Source organism: Varanus komodoensis, unplaced genomic scaffold (genome assembly GCF_004798865.1).
Source record: "Varanus komodoensis strain SLA01 unplaced genomic scaffold, ASM479886v1 scaffold6_4, whole genome shotgun sequence".
NCBI classification, from domain to species: domain Eukaryota; kingdom Metazoa; phylum Chordata; class Lepidosauria; order Squamata; family Varanidae; genus Varanus; species Varanus komodoensis.
In genome coordinates, this window is record NW_025336347.1 from 19,936,565 (window position 1) to 19,954,561 (window position 17,997).

Consider the following 17,997-nt stretch of genomic DNA (forward strand, 5'->3'; position numbering starts at 1 on the left):
GTGAAATTATGAAACACTAAGTTTAGAAATCCTGCAGAGGGGGAATAACACCTGCAAAACTAGAATAGTTTGCAGCTTCAAAGCCTTCCTAAGAAAATGTGATTGTGACATTGCAAAGTGCAATTAAAGAAGAGCAAAGTACATTTATCTTGCTTGGAAGAAAATTCTCAAACCCCTAAGCACAGCAGCTATGCGCATTTCTTTAACTCAGGAAAGATAGATCAGGATTGACGGTAACCTTTTGGATGTTTTGCTGTAATAGATCTCCAGGGATGTCAGATGCACTTCACTATGATCAAGTAAACCTTAAAGAAAAAAATATCTGCCACGGCTACAAATGTGCTAAATTAATGGATTATGTCTCAGCCTCAGAAGTCATCATCTATAAATCAGGAGTATCAATTTTGACCATGTCTTTGTTCAGCTCTGCTGGCTAGTTTAGAGAATTGTGTTAGAAGCCATGGCTTCTGTAAGCTCAAAAGCAGATGTGCACGTATGCCATTTCTTGGGGTGCCACAGATAATTGCCATCTGAGAGGGGTGGCTTAACTTGGAGTCCTGCACGGAACAGGGGGCTGGACTTGATGGTCCTCTGGCCCCTTCTAACACTACTATTCTATGATTCTACACTCTGTCAGCATCAGGTGTCTGGCTGGGGTTGGTGGACCACAGAATTATAGTGTGGAGGTGAACAATCAGATCCCACAAGCCTGAAGGCTGCCTGCTTCTGCTCTAAAGAGGGCAAATAGCCACCAGGGGCGGGGGGAGGGGGGGAGCGCATGGAGCTGAATGGATCTGGTTAAAAGATGAGGCATGGGGCTGTAAGGCCATTTCTTTTCCAAGACATGTTATTTCTTCCTACATTGCTTTTCAGAGTCCCCTAATTTTCTGTTTTTTAAAGCAAGGTAAACATTTTTTCAGGGGGCTTGGTGAGGCTTTTAATTAACAACGGATCCGATACTGCCTTCTGAAAGTTTCTCATGGAGAATAAACAGAATCGTCCCTGGGGGAAGGGTGCTGGTGTAGTAGACTTCAGCCTTCTCCCAGTAGTGCTCTTAACACATCTGGAGAGCACCAGGCTGTTGAAGGCTGCTGTCTAGAACAGGGGTGGGTAGAAATAGATTTCCAGATGTTTTGGACTTCAACTCCCAGCATTCCTGAACACGGGGCATGCTGGGAGGGGTTCCTGGGAATTGAAGTCCAAAATGTTTGGTGCTCCACCTTCTGCCCACCTTCTCTACGGCATAACCAAGGAGCTTTTTTTTACATAGCCGCAGCTGGATCACGATCAGGATCCTAATCACTGTTGCTGTTTCGTTAAACATGTTTGATCCATGCAGGCCCCTTTCTCTCGCTCTGTGAAAGTTCTTGACGCGTCGGCGCAAGAAAACAGCAACGCCGCGCCTGTCCGCAAACCCCTTGTAACCCCAGCTCCAAAGGAATGGGCGAGGCTACGAGGAAGACGCGCCCCCTTCCCCAAAATCCCACCCCCGGTGTCTATTGATCCTTTTGTGCCTCGCCAAGCGGTGCCAGCAGTAGCCATGGCTGGTGATGCCGGAGGAGGCCTGCGGGAAGCGCTCTCTTGCCCCGTTTGCTTGGGCCTGTTCCGGGACCCGGTGATGGTCTCCGGCTGCGGGCACAACCTCTGCCGGGACTGCGTGGCCAAGTGCTGGGGGCGGCTGGAGGGGAGCCTGCGCTGCCCGCAGTGCCTGGAGCCGCTCCCGCTGCAGCGGCTGCTCCAGCCCAACGCGCTGCTGGGCAGCCTCGCGCAGCGCGTCCGCGGGCAGGGCGGGACGCTGCCCGACTCGGCCCCCGGTCCGGGCGGCGGCGCGGAGGGACGGAGACCCTGGCAAGGAGGATCCGCGTCCAGCATTGCGCCTGGTTCGGCCCCGATCGTGGGAACGGCAGCGGGGGTGTTTTGGGGAATGTCTGTGAGCAGGAAAGATACTCCGGAATGGGATTAATTGATGGATGGAAGTTGGGTTTGCGGGGGCGGGGGGTGAAGTGGGTTGACTGGCGGGACGTATTTCTAATCCTATGGCAGCCTTTTCCGAGCTGGGGCCCTCTGGTTGGGTGGGACTACAGCACCCATCACTCCCGTCGGCATAGCCACGAGGATGGTGATGGGGGCTGTAGTCCAGCCCTTCTGGAAGGCGCCAGGTTGTTCTGTCTTGGTGATGCTTTTTCCTTGGCTCGCCTACATTTGCATATTTCTGGGCTTAATGAAACTGGGTAGTTTATAAGGTTGTAATATTCACCAGGAATGCTGAAGTTCCCAGCTGCCTTTTAAAAAATAAGCAAACCTCAAACTTTTTAGCAGTCGTGAAAAATATTTCTGTAAAACCAAGAATATAGTTTTCATAGCCTGCTATAAAACCAAGACTTTAATTTCTGCTTGAGAAACAGATCAATAAAGTTTAGATCCACTAGCAAAGATATTTTTAGAGTTCAGTACTAAATGGAAAAAAGCCCTATAATTCCCATCCTTCCCCAGCCATCCCTGTCTAAACATACAGAAAATCGCTTGCATTCTTATTTTCAAAACACATGCAATATCTTCTAAACTTTCTTAGAGTTCACTGCCATTTGTAGTGATAACCATCAATTTATCACGGCAATACTTATAGGGAGACCAGTGCTGCACATTTTATAACTGGTGGAAAGTAGGGTGGAAACATCCTTCCCAAGCCTAGCGCTCATCTGGTACTTTGGACTGTGACTACCGGCATTACTTCCCATTGATGAAGACTCAGATGTTCTTCCCTTCCAAAGTGTCTGGAGGACACCAGGCTAGGCGAGGCTTGTCTATAAGTGTCTAAAGCGTGTGAAAAGTGAATGGCTGCATAGTCTGATGTAGTGGTTAGAGCTGGTCTCACACTCTGAAGATCTGAGTTCTAGTCCCTGCTCACTGGGAGCCCACCTGGTGACTTTGGCCAGGCACTGACTTTCCGTCTAATTACCTCACAGGGTTGTTGTGAGAAGAAAAATAGAGAGGAGGATGGCCATGGAGCTACCTTGGGTTCCTTGCAAGAGGAAAACAGGCAGGATATAAATGTCATAAAAGACAAGTAGTGCGTTCATAGCTCATATTGGAAGCTGAGATTTCAAATTCCTGATTTCTTTTATATGTAAGCATTTGAATCCAGCTGCTAAATTGGGATTTTACAAACCAAACGGAACAAGCCATAACAAATCAAGGTGAATGGGGGACACATGCATCATCCTTCTGTCATCATTAAGAGCAGCACTAAACTCAGTCCCTCTGAAGCCAGGGCTGGGCAGGTGTGGCCTTCCAGGTGTGGGAGGGCCATGTGTCCCCCATCCCTGAAAAGAAAAACCTTAGCCTGGTGCCTGCACCTCAGCAGGTCAAGCCTTGAGGAGATTGTTTCATAACTCTAAAGAGAGCTCCAAAACATGCATGTTTTGAAAAGCATTTGTGCTGCAATTCCCTTTTTCCCACCGGGAAAGGGCCATGGCTCCATGCAGATAGCTTAGCACACAGGCCTTGCTTTCAGAAGATCTCAGGACCAGTCAGGTGGGAAAAGCCCATCGCTCCCCGAGAGCCATTTCCTGGCAGAGGTGGCGTTGGTGAGCTACTTGGATTGTAGAGTGCAGAAGTTCTCTGTACAGCAGTTCTTAGGATTGATGCTACATACACAACCAAACAGCAGAAGTGTTAGTTGGTTGTGTAGGTGTGGCTTAGATATTGCTTAGAATTAATTCAGTAGGTACATGTGGGGTTTGAACTAATGGTCTATGGGGAATTTCTCCTGGCTGCTCCTTGTACTTCCATTGATTAGTAAGTCAAAGACTAATTAGTTTGCCTTGAGCTGCTTCATGCTGGAAGTTGCAGCAAGGTCTCACTTAAACAATAAACCAGGGCCCATGATTACAGGATGTCTAATAGTGCAGTCCTTATGCATGTCTCTGCCAAATTAAGTCATCTTCTTTCCAGTGGGACTTACTCCCAGGTAAGGAGGGATGGCAGCCTAAATTGTGTATTCCAGGCAGCAGCGACAAACGAAGCGTGAGGACAACTGAAACCTGCAACTTCTTACATCCCGAGTTGCCATCACACTAGGAAAACAAAACAGAGTAGCTTGCTCCTAGAGCTCTTATTAGAAAATGAAGTGTAGCCATGTGCAGGTGGAGATTCTCAAGGGAGAAACAAGGGTTACCATCTTTAGGAGTGGGCAACCTCTTTCACTGAGGGCCACATTTTATTTTCAGTTTTCAACAGTCAGTCCTTGGGGCTGCCTTCCTGTGAGTGGCAGGGCTCGCGGCAAAGGAACCCGCACCAAAGGCAAGAGGGTGGGCACAAAACCGCCAGCCTATTTTAGCTTAAAGCTCCCTTTGCCAACAACTAAACCTTTGGAGAGGCATTACAACCTTTTAGCTTGGGGTAAATACCCAAGAGCTCAGAAACCATCAAATGATTCAATGGTAGGGAAAGGGGGCAGGACCTGGGGGGGTGGGGGCATGGCCATCTGAACAATCCTGTACCGCTGGATTGGAACCCCAGGAGTGCTGGATTGGGCCCCTGGGCCTGAGGTGCCTGCCGCTGTACTAAAGGCAGCTGCCTACAAAAAATAACACCCCGTTTCTTCCAGGGTAAACCACTGGAGCACGAGGCTGCCTTGAGGAAAGAGGAAGAAGCCAAGACTAACGAAGAGAAGCAAAGGGAAGAGCTGCTGGTAGGTAAACCAGTGTTGTAATTTCCCACCCCTTGCAGAACTTCTCTGTCCTTGTTTATTTGCTTTTAATGTATATGTTTGTCCCACCATTTATCAAAAAACTCTGGGCAACATATAATACCTTGCAACAACACTCGTGCGGTTGAGAGAGTGGCTGGCCCAAGGTCGCCTAAGTGGGCTCCTTTGGTCGAGTGCAGATTTGCCTGAATTTGGCCCCTCTTGGCCCTAGTTTGTTGACCATGTAGCTGTCCCAGGTCAGTCTCTTCTCAGGTTAGGAAATTTCTCAGGTTAAGAGAAATCCTATTAAAAAATTGGGCATGATTAGGAAGGGAATTGGAAATAAAGCTGCCGTATCATCCTGCCTTTATACAAATCTGTGGTGTAATCATTCTTGGAATGTTGTCTATAGTTCTGCTTGCTGCATCTAAAAAGGGATACGCTGCATACAAAAAGGTGCAGAAGAAGGCAACTAAATGACCACTCCTCTGTGAGGAAAAGTTAGAAAAGCTGGGGTTGTTCAGAGCAGGAAAAAGGAAGAGTAAGAGGAGACTTGATAAAGGTTTAAAAATTGTGTGTGGTGTGAAATAAGTGGCTAGGGAGACATTTTTCTCCCTCTTTCATCATATTAGAGTCCAATGTCATCCCATGAAGCTGGTTGATGGGAGGGTCAGGATAGATAAAAGGAAGGATTTCTTCACACAGCACATGGTTAAACTATTTAATTTGTTCTGCCAAGGTATAGTCACCAACCTAGATAAAAGAGGGACCAGACAAATTCATGGAGGATACACTTTTAGTCCTGATTACTGTTTGCTCCTTCCAGGATCAGAGGCAGCGTGTCTCTGTGTGGCAGCAGCTGGGAGGCATGAGTGCCCAGGTGTGGTTGTGCTCATGTTCTGCTTGTGCGTTTCCCGTGCGCCTTTTGATGGCCACTGTGTGAACAGGATGCTGGGCAAGGTGGACCTTGGTCTGATCCAGCTCTTCTCATGTTCTTAAGCACTTTAGCTGCTGAATTTCTGCTCACTGGGCAGCTGTTTAAGGCAGGAAAGCCAGGTCATGAAAAAACATTGGCACCCTGGACCCTTCAGGATCGCAGCCTTTGTTCCTGGCTTGATTTGTTTTGCTTGACTATTACCTGCAGAAGCAGATGGAGGCAGAAGAACAAGAGGTTCTATGGGAATGGAAGGAGCTGCGCCAGTACTTGGCAGAGTGGGAAAGGCACTGGATGAACCATTTGGAGGCGCTCAAGAGAGAGATTGTGCAGGCGTGCTACGGGCAAGTCTCCAGAGTGGCCAGCGAGGGTCCCCTGCTGCCGGAGCTGCTTGGGGAGCAAGGGAGAGAGCATCCGTTGGACCAGTCCTTGCAGGTGAGGCTGCGTAGCTCATGGGGAGGTCACTTTTGCTCCTCCTGATGATGTCGGCCTACAGCCCTCCCATGATCCCTGGCCATTGGACAGGCTGGCTGGGCCTGATGGGTGTTGTAGTGTGACAGCATCTGTCAGGCCACGGGTTCTTTCACCCAAGGATCCCAGCTACCAGCTTTTGGAGCAGCCCCTGAGTCTGCTGCTTGATAGCCATTTAATCTGCACTGTTTAGCATGTAATCCTTTGGTTTCAGCAGCCGATTTCTGCAGATCCCATTTACTGTTAACAGCACAGGAGGAGGCGGGGCCGCTTTTGTTGAGCCAGCTTTTTTTCAAGGAAGAACATAACATGGGAATATAGGAACCTGCCCTCTGCAGAATTGTAGACACGTGCCTGCCATTTTGTCGCCTGGGGTTCCAGCACTGTTCCCCCTTAGCCTGACCCAGAGATGCCGGGAATTGAACCTGGACCTTCTGCATGCAGTCATTTGCTCTGCCACTGAGCCACAGTCTTCAGCTCACCAGCTTCTTGTAGCGAGCTATTAGCCAAGCGGTTTGTACGTCAAGGTGCCTCAGGGAGGAAACAGGTAGTCATACTTGCCTTGTTTCAGAGGAAAATACTTCTGCATAGAGCATTAGGTAATAACCCCAGTGCTGTTGCCTGGCAGCCTTCAAGCCTCTTCCTCTTGCTGCCTTTCCTTGGAAGAAGGTGGACTCTTTTGTCAAGGTGCCAGGGTGATGCCAATAAAATATTAGACACAAGCCATATTTGTACTGTAAGCTATTGTGGCTGAGCTTTTCTGGAACAGAGGAGGGCAGCATTTCTGGATTCAGGACAGATTGCATGTGTGTCTGATTCATGCCCCTTGTTAGGGGGTGGGATGAGGATGGAGCCAGAAGTCGATTAGGACCTTCCTTCTTGTCTCCTGGACTCTTTCTCCCACTCGTTCACTTTGTGTGTTTTACAGACACACACGCAATCTGTCCAGCCATGTGCGTGCAAGTGTGCAACTGTTCATCCACCACTGATTCTCTGCCTTGTACTCAGGGTAGCAGCATGAACATACCGGGACTGTCAGGAGTGGGCAGCAGAGAGAAGCAGAAGCTAAAGGCCACGTGTGGGCTGCAGGCTGCCTCCCTCCGTGTTGGAGCATTTGCTGCAATGTTTAACGATGATCTAATGACTGCTTTGTTGAGCGACCACCAGAGAGCCCATATTTGTGGGTTCTCAGCAGAGCTGGTCTCCCTGGTGAGCCTGGACAAGCACACACCACTTCTGTCTTTTTCTTTTTCCTCCCAGGGTGTTGGAAGCACTGGGGGCAGGTAAGTCTCGGTCTAGTCCTTCTGCTCTTCTGGGTTTGTCATAAGCAGAGACGTGGATGATGAGGTTTGCGATTATCCTGCTTCTCTCTCTTGCGTCCCTCCCTCCTGCTGCCCAGTGTGGAGGATGGAGTATTCCAGATCGACCTCACTGTGGCAGAGCTCAAGCGGAGGCTCAGCAACTTCTCCCAGAAACGGGCTGTCCTACAGGATGCATTGCTGCAGCTGAAAGGTAAGGAGAAGCCTTGCTAACTCACCCATCTCGCTGGGTATAAATTTTATATTTATTCATTCACTGGGGGATTCATTGATTTCTATTATTTATACATCATCACTTTTGGGGGTCCAATTCTTCCCTATGCAACATACAAAGAAGGTTATTCATTTATTAATTATTTCATGCTTTTATAGACCATCACAATAGCCACATGGCTCTCTAGATGGCTGACAGTAATTAAAATACAATCAATCAAAGCCTAAAAATCCATCACCTTTATAAACAAATTAAATAAATAAAACCATCAATCCCATCAGCAGGGACACCAACTGTGTTGACCTCACACAGTGGCCAGATTAGACACATGTTATATTTAAAATACCAAGTACAATTTTAAAATTCATAAATTAAAATACCAACTTAAAATTAGAATTAAAAATTGAATTAAAACTATCAGCTATTAAAACACTCCAAAAATAAAAAAAAAGTCTTTGCCTGGTGCTGAAGTGACAAGGTACATCAGAGCTGCGTACAGTCACGGAGACAAAATGGGCAACTTCAGTGGGTTGGCCAAAGCGTTGCCGCCCTCTGGAATCCACTGTGGGATGCACCCAGCAGGGCCACTCAACCCCCACCCCGTTGGTCGTGCAGCCTGTAGGCCACGCGTTGTCCATCCTGGGTGTGACTTGTCCAAGCCCTTCAAATCCTAAAGGAAAGGCGGCAATTAAGAGATGGTGTCGAGGGTGATCCAGTTACCCGGGTTGCAATAAGCATTGACTGTCAATTCGGTCCGCTTCAGCAGATGGAATGGAGAAGGGCGCCATATTGTATTTTGCCTCAGGCAGCAAAATGTCTTGGGCCAACCCTAGCTGGATCGGAAGGCCACTAGGATTGTGTGGCCTTCTGGATAATGAGTTTAGTAATGGAGGGTTTGGGCATCCACCTTCCAGTATGAGGCACCTGAAACCTCTCCTTCTTGGCTTTCTTCTTTTTATCCCAGAGGATCTCCGGCTGGAAATGGATGGAAATGGTACGTGACTGTCTCTGGGACAATGGAGAGATCACCCTAAAGAGAAATGGTGAAGGAAGATGATCACCCTGCCATCCCAATATTTGTTTTTGTTTGTCTGTTTTGTTTGCTCCTTGTCTTCATAGGCAGATGCCTTTTTACCAAGTCAAGAGCACTGGTCCATCTAGCCCAGTACTGTCAACACTGACTGGCAGCAATGGGTCTCAGACAGGGGTCTTTTCCAGCACTCCCAGGGATGCCAGGGACTGAACTGGAGACCTTCCGCACACAGAGTGCGGACTGTGTCACAAAGCTGCGCCCTTTGGATGGGGAACGAACACACTACTGATCTTTGCAAGTTCTAAATCTTCACCTCCTGAAGTTCAAGTCTGTGTGAATTTAAAGTGGCAAGCTTGCCTCATTTCAGAGTTTCACACTTCCTACAGGCTTTTAAAGCTGTCGCTGTCGCTGGCATCATAGGCTTCTCCGAGCCAAATCCTTCTCTTTTCCAGGCCCTTGAGCCTTACAGGGTCTCACAGAAAGGGGGAGAGTCTCAGGGGGGCTGCCTGATGGGAAAGGAAGCTCTTAGGCTAACAGTTCTATCACTTTCCCCATTTCAACCTCTAGCCAGAGCAATTATTAGAACCAGACTTTGTCATCAAGAAAGGGGATTTTAAACAAGTAGAAAGAGCAGAATTGAGAGACCAAGATAGGCTGGGCCCACCTTATCAAGGAATCTGGCTGGGGAATGATGTGAGTTATAGTCCAGCACACGTGGAAGATGCCATGATGGGAATAGCTGCTTTAAAACAGCCAAGTGCTGTGGGTTATCCCTGAATTTTGCCACACGACAAAGTCTTTCTCCAAGGGAGATGTTCTGCTTTGCGTCTTTGCAGCCCTTCTTGGAAGTGGGCTGCTGGGTTACATTTGGGTTCATGCAGAGGAAGCTTTATGTTGCCCTGCACATAAACTCTCCATTCTGATATCTTGTGTATAAGATGCATGTGGGCGCGCATACACAGAGGAAATACTGAAGAGAGCTTTAGTTTGGATTTTCTGTCCCCGCTTCACTGAAAGTGTAGCAGAGGGAAAGGGGGTGGAGCTGGCATTTGAAATGTTGAATTCTGTCCAGAATGGGCATACCAGGTCTCATTCTGACCTCTTGAGGTGAATTGGGCTTAATGAGTTACAGACAAGTTCCCAAATGCAAGTGCAAACCAAGGGCCTCACTTCACCTGGCAAACCACATAGCTTCTCTTTTCAGCAGATGCCTCATTTTGACCCCTTGTGCTGAGTCGAATACCTGTCCCGTCTACAAGCCACGGCAATCAGCCATTCTTTCCCCACTCTGCTCTTAAAACTAAAGCCTAATCTTTCCCTCTTGTGCTCAGGCTACAGAATAGCATCCTCGTTTCAGTCCGCACTGATCCACCCTCCTCAGGAAGACAGGAGGGAAACCGCTGCAGCACAGTTCATTCAGGTACTTGATTTCCTGAGAGTGGCTAACATGGTGACTCTCTTTAATTTTCAGATTTTGGAGGTGAGTCTGACTCCTTTTGTATCATAAACGGCTGCGTATGTGAGAGGGAACTCGAAGGTTTCCAGGCGTCGTCCCCCCCCTCCACACCCACCCACCCACCCACCCACACACACACACACACACACACAGCACCCTGGGAGAAAAGTGCAGTAGGGGACACTCAAAGCACCCTAGGGATGGTGCTCAGTTGCCATGGACTGCTAGGTCAGTGCTGGGGCCGTGGGACTGCAAATGGAATGGAGACTCCTGGCTGAACGCTGCACAGGAGCACTCCATGCTGCAACATTTTGTTGCAGGCCTCACTTGTGATAATTGTTTTATGGACAAGTGAGTTTGTGTAGACTGAGCAGGGGTAGTGAGGGATGATGGAAGATGAACTAAATCTCCTGACACTGGCTAGAATTGGGCCCTGCTCAGTCAGAATAACAGACACTTAATTTAGGTCATGAAATATTCTCCAAGTCATGCTGTCTATTTTCACTCTGTGTTCGTTGTTTGCTTACCTTAGGACTTAATTTGATGCATACTTAGAAGGACCAGAGAGTCCTTCAACCCGCAGCCTTCCCTGGTCAGCCATGAATAGGGTTGCACCCATAATATTGGTGTTCTTTTATGAAGACGTATTCTTTTACAGTTCATTGTAAACCACTTTGAGGAGCAGGTTGGGAGCTTTTTTTTAATGGACAGTGCCATATGAATACTATTAAAGGAATAAAGCAAAGGTTTCTGCTTTCATTGTAATATATGCCCTTTACTTCTCCTGATTGCAGAGAAACACTTCTGAAAAGCGCCGTGTATCTGATGAAGAAGTAAAAGGAGGCATTTTGGACAGACCTTCTAATCTACAGGTTCATGCCTGCCCCTACCTTGGGAAAATTAAAAACTGCAGGTGTTGGGGCTAGTGCAGGGGTGTTTCGCCAGGTTTTAGGCCAGGGACCAGTTATTGCATTGGAGAAGCTGCCGGGGAAGCATTTCAGTCGTGGGTAGAGCTAAAGGCACAAAGAATACAACCAAAAATACCCAGTCTGTTTCAACTAAAGCTCTTACTGCCAGTAACCAAACTTTAGAAAAGCAGCACTCGACCCAGAAAAACATCAAACAATCAGTGGGTGGGGAAAAGGGCTGGACTGGGGAAGGGGTCAGGGGCATCTTGAAAGCTGCAGGTAATCAGTTTCCATCTGAGGTTCCACCTGAAGACCGGACAGCTAATGAAGGGCCTTGCAAATTGTTTCCCCCTATACAGTTAATTGGAAAGCTTTCCCTGCAGCTCTTGGATGTTTTCCTTCCTGTCTTCCTACGCCTGGAAGCCAGCATGATACTGCCTGGAAGCCAGCATGAATTTTTTTTCAGCTGTCTCCCCTCACCAGTCACTCCCACCTCCCTGCCCAGGGCAACGTTCCTTCCTGTGTGGCAACTTAATTAAAAACTTTCTCGCTTTGCTTCAAAACAGCGTATTAAGAACATGCATGCCATTTCTTCAGGAAGGGAAAGCACAGAGCTCCGCCACGGAGACAGAGTGGAGCAGGGGCTGCAGTTTTGGCCTAAGAGCTTGGGTGGCCCATCTTCTAGTCTCCACTCAGCCGTGAAGCGCAAAGCGTGACTTGGGGCCTGGTACTGACTCTGTAGCACCTACCTCACAGGGTTGTTGTGAGAATTAAATGTGAGTGGGGGGGGGACACCAGGTATGTTGCCTTTGCTTCTTCACAAGAGAAAAAAAGTCAGGATGTATATGTAATGCTAAGTAGGTGAATGAATAATCTACCATAGCAGGGTGCCACTGTTCCTTACATATGGACTGTGAAGCTTATGTTGCCCCAGTTCTTATTTTTCTCTGCATCTGTAAGTTTGGAAGGCCTGGGAAATTTTTATTTAGCCTTTGGATGAGAATCCTGGCATTGCCTGTGTAAAGAACTGGGCAGAATCCCTTTGCACCTTGCTCTTGCCACTGGAGCAGCAGGTGCTGATTGAGCCTCTTGGTGTTTCAGGAGCTGACGGCCTTCAAGAGAACCTCAGTGTATTCCCAGGAGTCGCCGGTGGACTTCCCAGGGGTTACTGCCACCATCCCCAGGAGGATCAAGGAGGAGGAGGAGGAGGCTGGCATCACTGCAGGTTGGCACCCCGTCCTTTTCACTGCAGTGCAGATACTGCGCAGCTGCAAGGCCGGGGGATATAGGAACGTTTGAGGACACCGAAACAATCTAATAGGGTATTCTAAAGGAAACGGAAAATAATAAATTTGGAGATTTAACAGACAAGGGCAAGATCCAAATTTCTAGTCCCCATGCCTGTGATGTAGCCAAATTTGCAAACAGAGGAACTGCATATGACCAGGTGCAGCTGAGAATGCTGGGATCTCTGTTAAGGGGAGCATCTTGGCGGCTTCCTGTTCCGGGAAGGAGGCGTGGGGCAGAACTGGATTTGCTTCACCTCCTGAACGACCGGTTGCCCCCTTGGATGTCAGGGGCAGGCGGGGGGGTGCGAGCCAGTGGCGGTTCATTTGCGTTCATTTCATCCAGGTGTTTCGCTCTGCAGTTCCCATGATCCCTCACCAGTGACTATGCTGGTTGAATCTGATGAGAGCTGTAGGCCAAGACGCAAGTTGCCCCACTCCCTTCGTGATGTTAAACATCTTACTGTCCATCTCCTGCCACCTCTTTTCCCAACTTCGCTTGTCATTCCAGTAGACATGACCCTGTTGGATGAAATTAAGCTAGAGAATCCTCAGCAGAGCCATCCTGAGATGGTGGAACTGCCCGGCCCAAGACTGCAAAGGCCAGAAGGTGTGGCTTCCCAGAGCTGTGAGCAGAGAGGGGCGAGCCAGACCCCCTTCACGCTCAAGGGGCAACAGGGGTACCATCTGGCAAAGAGCAGCAGTCAGTCCGCTTGGCCCAAGCGCGGCTGCGGAGAAGCAGCCGTCCGGAAGAGGAACGAGAAATGCTACCCGTGCCCCGAGTGTGGGAAAACCTTCCGGCAGTTCGGGGTCCTCATCACACACCACCGCCTGCACACCGGGGAGAAGCCCTACAGCTGCGCGTACTGTGCCAAGGGCTTCAGCGACTACTCCAACCTGATCGCGCACCAGAGAACCCACACCGGGGAGAAGCCCTACCGCTGCGTCGACTGCGGGAAAAGCTTCACGCGGAGCACGACCCTCACCATTCACCAGAGGGGCCACACTCGGGAGAAGCCCTATCCCTGCCCGCAGTGTGGGAAGCGCTTCAGCCGGGCCTCAAACCTCACTATCCACCAGAGGACTCACGCAAGGGAGAAGAAATACACGCCCCGCTCCTGACTAAGGGGGAGCACAAGCGCCGAGCTCCGGCCTGATGCAGGGCACCCAGCCATGCGCACGACGCAGCCGGCAGGCAGGCAGGCAGGCTCCCTTCGGCAAAGCGTGCTGGCCACTGAGTGACCCACTGCAGGTGCTCCTTGGGAGGCTGAACCTGCCCTGAGTTTCCTGGCTAAGCAACCCTTGCTCTGCTCTGGCAGCCGGATTGTGCAGAGAGCCAGCTTCTCAAGATTAGGGATCCAGACCTTTAATGATCATACAGGTACACAAGCAGGAATGCTGGGCAACCATAGCTCAAATCACGGTGCTGCCCGGTGGTTGGGGATCTGGGTGCAAAAGGCAGCTTAATTTATTGTAACTAGGACCTTGCGTAGTTGTCATATTACTGCTTTCACCCACCTTGAGCTTTTGGGATAGGGCAGGCCATCCATTCACGAGTGGATTATAGCAGAGTGCCAGGCCAGGAGTTCTGCATGCAGAAGGTCCCATGTTTCAACCCTGGCACCTTCTCACAAGGCTGGGAAAGGACTCCGAAAACCTCCGGAGAGCTCCAACCTGTCTGTAAACAAGCCTTCCCCAACCTGGTGTCCTCCAGAAGAATTGGACTGAAACTCCCATCAGCACCTCCAGTGCTTATGCTGGCTGGAGATTGTGGGAGCTGCAATTTGGTGCAGGCGGTACTGAGCTGGAGGAACCAGGCAGCTTCTTCTGTTCCTGTCATTCTAGCCCAGGGATGCAGAACTCCTGCCCAGCTTGCAGGGGGCAATCTAGGATTTCTCTCCAGCCACCCAGGTTGTCCAGATGGCCATTTCCTCTTTCTCTGGCAGCATCTCTTTTCCTCCACCTGTTTGGTGGTTTCCAGGCAGTTTTGCAAGGTTTCCCCCCTCCCCTAAAGGTCAGTTGCTGGCCGAAAGAGCTTCAAGTTATAATTTGACCGTGCTGCTTTGATCCTGCCTGGTCCTGGAACGCTGCACCCAAGAGCTTTCCCAAAATGGAATTAGGCCCTCGAGCTGAAATTGGTTCTGCAGCCTGTTCTAGCCTAGGGATGGCCTCACCTGGGTAAGTGGTGAGTGTTGCTCTGCTCAATCCCCACGGAGACTGTGCAGTCTTAAGAAGAGGCTGGATGCATTGGACCAGGGAACGCCCTGCCCTGCTTACTGGACCAGCCAGCCAGATGGTTCTGGGAAGCCCACAGGCGGGGCTTGGAGCAGTTCCCCCTCCCGCAAGGGGCTCACCGCACAAGTGAGGAGCTGCCACAGAGGCCTGGGGATGGTCCTGGGTCCGGCTCAGGCATCCAGCCAGTCCCTCCCATTCTCCCCAGCATTCCACGAGCAGTCCGTGGCTACCGAGCATGCTCAGTCTCACTGGGCTGTTCTCGGGGTTCTTCCCCCCATGAACTGAGGGCATTCTTTCCTAGAGCTTTTTTGTTGCTTCTGGAATCCTTGGGATTATCCTAAGCCTGCTGATACCTCTCTCTTCTGCATGGCGGGTGCCATTTCACCTATGGAAACCAATGGCACATACAGCCTGAACATTAGAAACAGAGGGAAGGGTTGGGTGTTTGGCTTTTTCCAAAATGATACAGCCACACCTGGCCTTTAGTGGGTTCTTCCCTGCCCCCCTGCCAAAGTGTGGGATTCCACCTGGGAGCCTCTTCAGCTGCCTCTTCAGAAGAGCCTCTTCTTCGGCTCTTTGTCTGCAATGGGCAAATGAATGCTATATGGAAAAAGCCTTCCCCGTGTCGGCTTTCACTATGCGACGGGGCATGGTCAACGTCTTGGCTTTGGCTGTCTGGTGTGGTGGCTTTGCAGTTGCCATTGATGGCCAAGTTGGCTGCAAATGACAAAAGACCATAATGAAAAACAAGGCCAGCTTTTTTTCTATCCAGTAAGGATTCCTGAAAGGTGCTGAGGCATGTGGACTTGTGGCTTTCAAAGTAAATCTGATGGGATGAGGCATTTCCCTAAAAGCCGTACCTACTTACGTTATGTTGGTTCTGGAACTATTCGCTCCTGCAACCTGAGTTTTGCAGGCAGCTGGAAGGCGTCACTGGACATTCCATGGCCTTGGACTGCCTCATTCGTCCTATGATGGCTCCTCCTTACCCTGAAAAAGTGTGAATAAACAGATGTTTTACAAAAGTGTTGTTCATCTGTAGGTTTCTTTCTCCAGAGTTAATAGAGGCTATCCTGATCAGGCTCAATGGAGCCTCTTGCCGCAAAGAGGGAAAAGATTGGAACCCTCATCTTTGAACTGCGGCATGTGCCCTTGTATTTAGCCCTTCCTGAGAAAATCTCTACAGTACTTTCAAAAGCTGTAGGCTCCACAGAATTAGTTTCATGTGACCTAGCTAAATACACCCTAGACTTCATCATAAAGGGCACAGAAGACCCAGGTGAGATATAGGTGCTCTTGATCGAGATCATCTGAGTAGTTTGCACACAATGTATTCTGTTAAGTATATCTGATACTACCGCTTTGGGGAGTTTAGGGTAGCTAAAGGCCATGTAATGCAAGAGGCAGGTGAAGTCGGGGTGGGAAGGTGAAGGATTCAGGTGGAGCTTGGCATCAGGAGACATGTTCACAGAATAAGCAGTGCCTTGATTGGATCTTGAGGATAAGATGCCACGTGTGCAAAATATTGCGTACTTGTGTGATGGATACTCATTTAGCCAGAGCCAAAGATTCAGTCCCTGAATCTATGCAATAAACAATTATACATTGCTCTAATTGTATGAATGAATGAATAGGTGTGTAGAAAACACATATAATTTGTATACAATGTACAAATAATTGCTGGAGAAAAAACTCAAGGGTTTATTAATTTTTTATCCTGCTTTCCTTATATTCTCATTTTACTTTCACAACACCTTGTCAAATGTTTAGGATGTGAGACTGACAAGGGCACCAAGATTCAGACTTGGGATTCCCTGATCCAAGACTGAAAATTTTACTATTCTAGTTCCCCTATTTAAAATATAAAGTGAAAAAAATGGAGAAAATGCATGCATAAATCTAACACAATGATTAAAGGGCAACTAATACATTCCATATCCAGAGAGGAAACTTTATTATTCCGTTCCTGCAAAACCAACCAAAGTTATGATGGTATAAGCTTTTGTCAACTGCAGCCCTGGGTTGTCTGTGAAGAGTATAAATTAGAATTAAAGAGTAGAGTTGGAAGGGGCCATGAAGGCCATCAGGTCCAACCCCCTGCTGTTGCAGGACACCCGTGTCACACCATCCCACTCAGATGACAGTCCAATTTCACCTAGAATGTCTCCAGTGTGGGAGAGGCCCCCACCTCTCTAGGCACCTGGTTCCACTGTCATATTGCTCTGACAGTGAGGAAGTGTCTCCGGATGTTCAGCCTGAATCTGGGTTGTCGCAACTTGAATTGATTATCCGTGTCCTACACTCTGGCATCAGCAAGAAGAGATCTTGATCTTCCTCTTTGTGACACCCTTTGAGGTACTTATAGAGGGAAAGCATGTCCCCCCTCAGTCTTTTCTTCTCAAGGCTGAACATGCCCAGTTCTCTTAGTCTCTCAAAAAGAACAGAAGAAAGGAAGAGGACGTGCAATATTTGCTAAAACTATTTATCCCTGTACAGAAATACAGGAAGATGAAGCTGGTAGCTCCATATTGCTCTGACAGTGAGGAAACTTCCTAATGACAAAGGTGAAAATGTTAAATTCCTACTTTGGTTCAGTCTTTTCCCAACAGCTGGTCTATGACCACCCAGGCAGAAATTAAGTACAAACTGTAAGGTCAGGATTGAAGCTTGACATTAATAAATAAATGGTCAAGGAACCTAATTTCTTTGAATTAGTTCAATTCCGCAGCATCCTAGAGTCTCAAAGGAACTGGCAGAAGAACTCTCAAAACCACTGTCTTATTATATTTGAGAAATCATGGAGGATGGGATGTGCAAGACGGTTGAAGATGGGCTAGTGTCTCTATCATTAAAAAGGGCAAAAAAGAGGATCCTAACTACAGACCAGTCTATCTGACACCAATCCCATCAAAATTCTAGAGCAGATAATAAGTCAGTCCGTAAGCACTTAACAATGGAGTAAGTACTAGAAGTCAGCATGAATTCTGCAAGAACACATATTAGCAGACTAATCTGATCTCTTGTTTTGATTGGGTAACCACTTTTGCGGACTGGGAAAGCTGTGGGCATAATCCGTCTTGGCTTCAACAGAGCTTTTAACAACATGCTCCATGGCATTCTGCGAACTAACTAAAAATGGACGAGATGGAACAGCCACCAGATGGATCCAGACTATGCTACAGAATCAATCTCAAGGAGTGTTCATCAGTGGCATCTTCTCGGGCTGCAGAGAGGGAATGAATGTGATACTGCAGGGCTCAGTCCTGGGACCAGTGCGCTTCAACATTTTTATTAACGACTTGGATGAAGAGGTTCAGGAAATGATAACAACATAAGATTGGGTGGGACAGCTAATGCCCTGTAAGTCAGAAACAAAATTCAAAGTTGTTGTTGTTGTTGTTATTATTATTATAACATTTCTATGCCGCCCCTTGCCGAAGCCTCGGGGCGG

At 48.5% G+C, this 17,997-nt stretch overlaps 1 protein-coding gene across 1 annotated transcript; it reads left to right on the forward strand.

The window, feature by feature from the left end:
* The first annotated feature begins 1,540 nt into the window (after positions 1–1,540).
* Positions 1,541–13,768, forward strand: LOC123034392 (zinc finger and SCAN domain-containing protein 2-like). The gene is made up of 11 exons (XM_044451718.1): positions 1,541–1,782; positions 1,835–1,880; positions 4,610–4,693; positions 5,835–6,059; positions 7,356–7,378; positions 7,495–7,607; positions 8,593–8,622; positions 9,993–10,081; positions 10,912–10,989; positions 12,127–12,250; positions 12,823–13,768. The coding sequence occupies exons 1-11, from the start codon at positions 1,541–1,543 to the stop codon at positions 13,431–13,433; spliced, it is 1,665 nt and encodes a 554-aa protein (XP_044307653.1). The 3' UTR covers positions 13,434–13,768.
* The last annotated feature ends 4,229 nt before the right edge of the window (positions 13,769–17,997 follow it).